Genomic DNA, 3,151 nt, shown 5'->3' with positions numbered 1-3,151 from the left:
CGCGCCAGGCGCACGCACTGCAACAACAAACCCGGCTGAATGGAGAGTTTGCAAGGAGCGGGCGCGGGCACCCGGAGGGGGGAGGAGAGAGAAAAGGGGGGAGCCGGGGGAGCGAGAGGGGGGAGTGGGGGCCGCAGCCGCCCGCTGCAGCAGCGGGGAGTGTGGGGCAAGGCGGGGCCCGGGCTGCGCGTGGGGCTGGGTGTCCCATTGAAAAGGCGGCCGCGGCGCAGCCGCCCAGCACTCTCTCACTCCTGGCAAGGGAACGTGGAAGGCGGACCGGCCTGGAGCCGGTCAGGGAGGGCGAGGTGGGGGGCGAAAGAGGAATTAGAAAGAAAGAGGGTTAACCAAACAATCCCAGAAGCAGGCTCCACCTGGGCTAGGGCTGAGCAGAGCGGAGCCAGGAGCGCGCAGCAGCGGAGCGGCGCGACCTGGCGGAGCGCGCACGGCGCTGACTTCGGCTGCGGCTTTCCCTTTCCCTTTTTCTTTTAATACCAAGAAGGCGCCGGCGGCGGCCGCACACGCGAGTGCCACGCGAGGCTCCTGGAGCCAGCCGCGGCGGGAGGAGGGGAGGGAGGAGGCGGCGCACAGGGAGGACGGGCGCCGGGCACCTTCCCTCGCTGCAGCCCGAGGACTCGGCGGCCTCGGCCTCCGCGCGTCTCCTCTCCGACTCCCCTCGGCGGCCGGTCCCCCGCTCCCCGTCCTTCGCCCCGCTGACCGCGCCTCCCGCGCCCCTCTCGCTAGCGCTCCGCGCGGCCCGCGCGCCCCTGTCTCTGTCCCCCGCGACTCCTCGGCCCGGCATGGAGAGCTCCGGCAAGATGGAGAGCGGCGCGGGCCAGCCGCCGCAGCCCCCGCAGCCCTTCCTGCCGCCCGCAGCCTGCTTCTTCGCCGCGGCGGCCGCTCAGGGCGCGCAGCCGCCGCCGCCGCCGCCGCCGGCGGCGCCGCAGCTGAGCCCCGCGGCCGACGGCCAGCCCTCAGGGGGCGGTCACAAGTCGGCGGCCAAGCAGGTCAAGCGCCAGCGCTCGTCCTCCCCGGAACTGATGCGCTGCAAGCGCCGGCTCAACTTCAGCGGCTTCGGCTACAGCCTGCCGCAGCAGCAGCCCGCCGCCGTGGCGCGCCGCAACGAGCGCGAGCGCAACCGCGTCAAGCTGGTCAACCTGGGCTTCGCCACCCTCCGGGAGCATGTCCCCAACGGCGCCGCCAACAAGAAGATGAGCAAGGTGGAGACCCTGCGCTCCGCGGTCGAGTACATCCGGGCGCTGCAGCAGCTGCTGGACGAGCACGACGCGGTGAGCGCCGCCTTCCAGGCCGGCGTCCTGTCGCCCACCATCTCCCCCAACTACTCCAACGACTTGAACTCTATGGCGGGTTCTCCGGTCTCTTCCTACTCCTCCGACGAGGGGTCCTACGACCCTCTCAGCCCAGAGGAACAAGAGCTGCTGGACTTTACCAACTGGTTCTGAGCGGCTGCCAGGCCCTGCTGAGAATGGACCCTGGGAGCAGGTACATTCCCCTTTAGGGGGTGGGAAGAGGCTTTCTTGTGGGGCCCTCCTTTCCTTTTGAGGGTTCATGGAAACTAGGAGAGTGTCTCCAGGAATGGGGGGCGGCGGATTATTGTTATTAGTCTGTCTATTTCAAATCCTAGCTGGCTTCAGTCTTGGCCCCTGCCAGTGGCTTTACCAGAATGGAGGGTAGAGAGGTGAGGCGCGGAGATTCTGGGCACTGAGCTCTGGGACTTCGTCCAAAGAAACGTGTTTGCCTGACAGACCCCCCAGCCTCCACCAGTCCCCTCCAAACTTGCACTAACCTCTTCTGTTTCTATTACAGGGTGGCTGCGGATCCCGCATCTTTAGTGTTTTTCGCCAGCAACGCTGAAGTTGGGGGGAGGGGAGAAAAGCCAGAAAAGAAACAGAAAACAAACACAAGCAGACAGCCAACCTCAAGGGGCACCTTGACTAACGTGCGATGTTCTCAGCAAACAGGGGTGAGCTCCGACAGGATCTTTGCACTCCAATCATTCTCGGACTTGAGAAGAGTGAGTGGCGCCTGATTCTAAACCCAAGTCGCAGCTGGTGTGCAAATGCAGTGGGTTCCTTTCCTGGAGCGAGAGAGCCATACACACCCAGCCGACAGCTAACAGGCCAGGCGGGGCTGAAAGCTCTGGCCCGTGCCTTCACCTCGCACCCTCCGTCAAAGCTGTCCTAGCCCGCTGGAGCTGGGCTGGCGTCTTTCCTCGGTCACCCCCACCCCAGCGAACTGTGGACATGGTCTGCAGTGAAGCTATGCTATACTGTACTCAGTACTTGGACACCTGTCCCTTATCCTGGTGGCCTCCTCCCCAAACCCTACAATCGCCCTTCCGCTGTTTTTGCTTCTGTTTTCATCATAGAATGCTTCCAATCTTTGTGAATTTTTTTATTATAAGAAAAAAAATTATTTGTATCTATCCTAACCAGTTTGGGGATATATTAAGATATTTTTGTACATAAGAAAGAGAGAGAAAAATTTATAGAAGTTTTGTACAAATGGTTTAAAGTGTGTATATCTTGATACTTTAACATGTAATGCAATTACCTCTGCATACTTTAGAAGTGTAGTCCATCTCACAACTGCATCTCCCTCCCCCCATGTGGTTTCGTAAAGAACTCTCCTCATAGGCGAGATCTAAATGCCACCAGAATGACTTCAGCACCAATGTGTCTTACTTATTAGAAACGGTGTTAATGTATTAATCATGTTATTAAAAACTGTTCAAGGAGAACAAAGTTTATGCAGCTACTGTCCAAACGCAAAGTGGCAGCCATTTGGTTTCCATGGGTTGCCTTTTGGAAATTTCTACCACTGCCTTTTTCCCCTTACTGTTTTATTACAAACTTACAAGAACATGTATAACCCTGTTTTATACAAACTAGTTTTGTAATAAAACTTTTTCCTTTTTTATAAAAAAGAGAGCGAGAGAGAATGATCAGCTGCCTCTATGTCTTCTTTCGGCTCTGCCGCTGCTGGTTTGACCCCAAAATACCCGAAGGGAGGCTGGGGGGGGGGTGCCAAGGGTGCTTGGTGGCAGGACTGGGTGGAGCCCCGCCCTGGCGGAAACTTTGTGATGGTCGTGTGTGTAGGGTCCCACTCCTAGTACCTGTGTACAGCCCCCAGG

At 59.1% G+C, this 3,151-nt stretch overlaps 1 protein-coding gene across 1 annotated transcript; it reads left to right on the top strand.

Annotated features, from left to right (window-relative positions):
* The first annotated feature begins 265 nt into the window (after window positions 1-265).
* On the top strand, window positions 266-2,951 carry Ascl1 (achaete-scute family bHLH transcription factor 1). Its single transcript, XM_055627906.1, has 2 exons — window positions 266-1,500; window positions 1,825-2,951. Exon 1 carries the CDS (start codon window positions 798-800, stop codon window positions 1,458-1,460), a length of 663 nt encoding a protein of 220 aa, XP_055483881.1. The 5' UTR covers window positions 266-797; the 3' UTR covers window positions 1,461-1,500; window positions 1,825-2,951.
* Window positions 2,952-3,151: the final 200 nt, after the last annotated feature.

Source organism: Psammomys obesus, unplaced genomic scaffold (assembly GCF_907164565.1).
Source record: "Psammomys obesus unplaced genomic scaffold, mPsaObe1.curated_primary_1811, whole genome shotgun sequence".
Classification (NCBI taxonomy): domain Eukaryota; kingdom Metazoa; phylum Chordata; class Mammalia; order Rodentia; family Muridae; genus Psammomys; species Psammomys obesus.
This window is presented reverse-complemented; position numbering and strand designations above follow the sequence as displayed.

Coding starts and splice junctions, on each gene's coding strand:
- Ascl1 (XM_055627906.1), top strand. CDS start 798: ATGGAGAGCTCCGGCAAGATGGAGAGCGGCGCGGGCCAGCCGCCGCAG.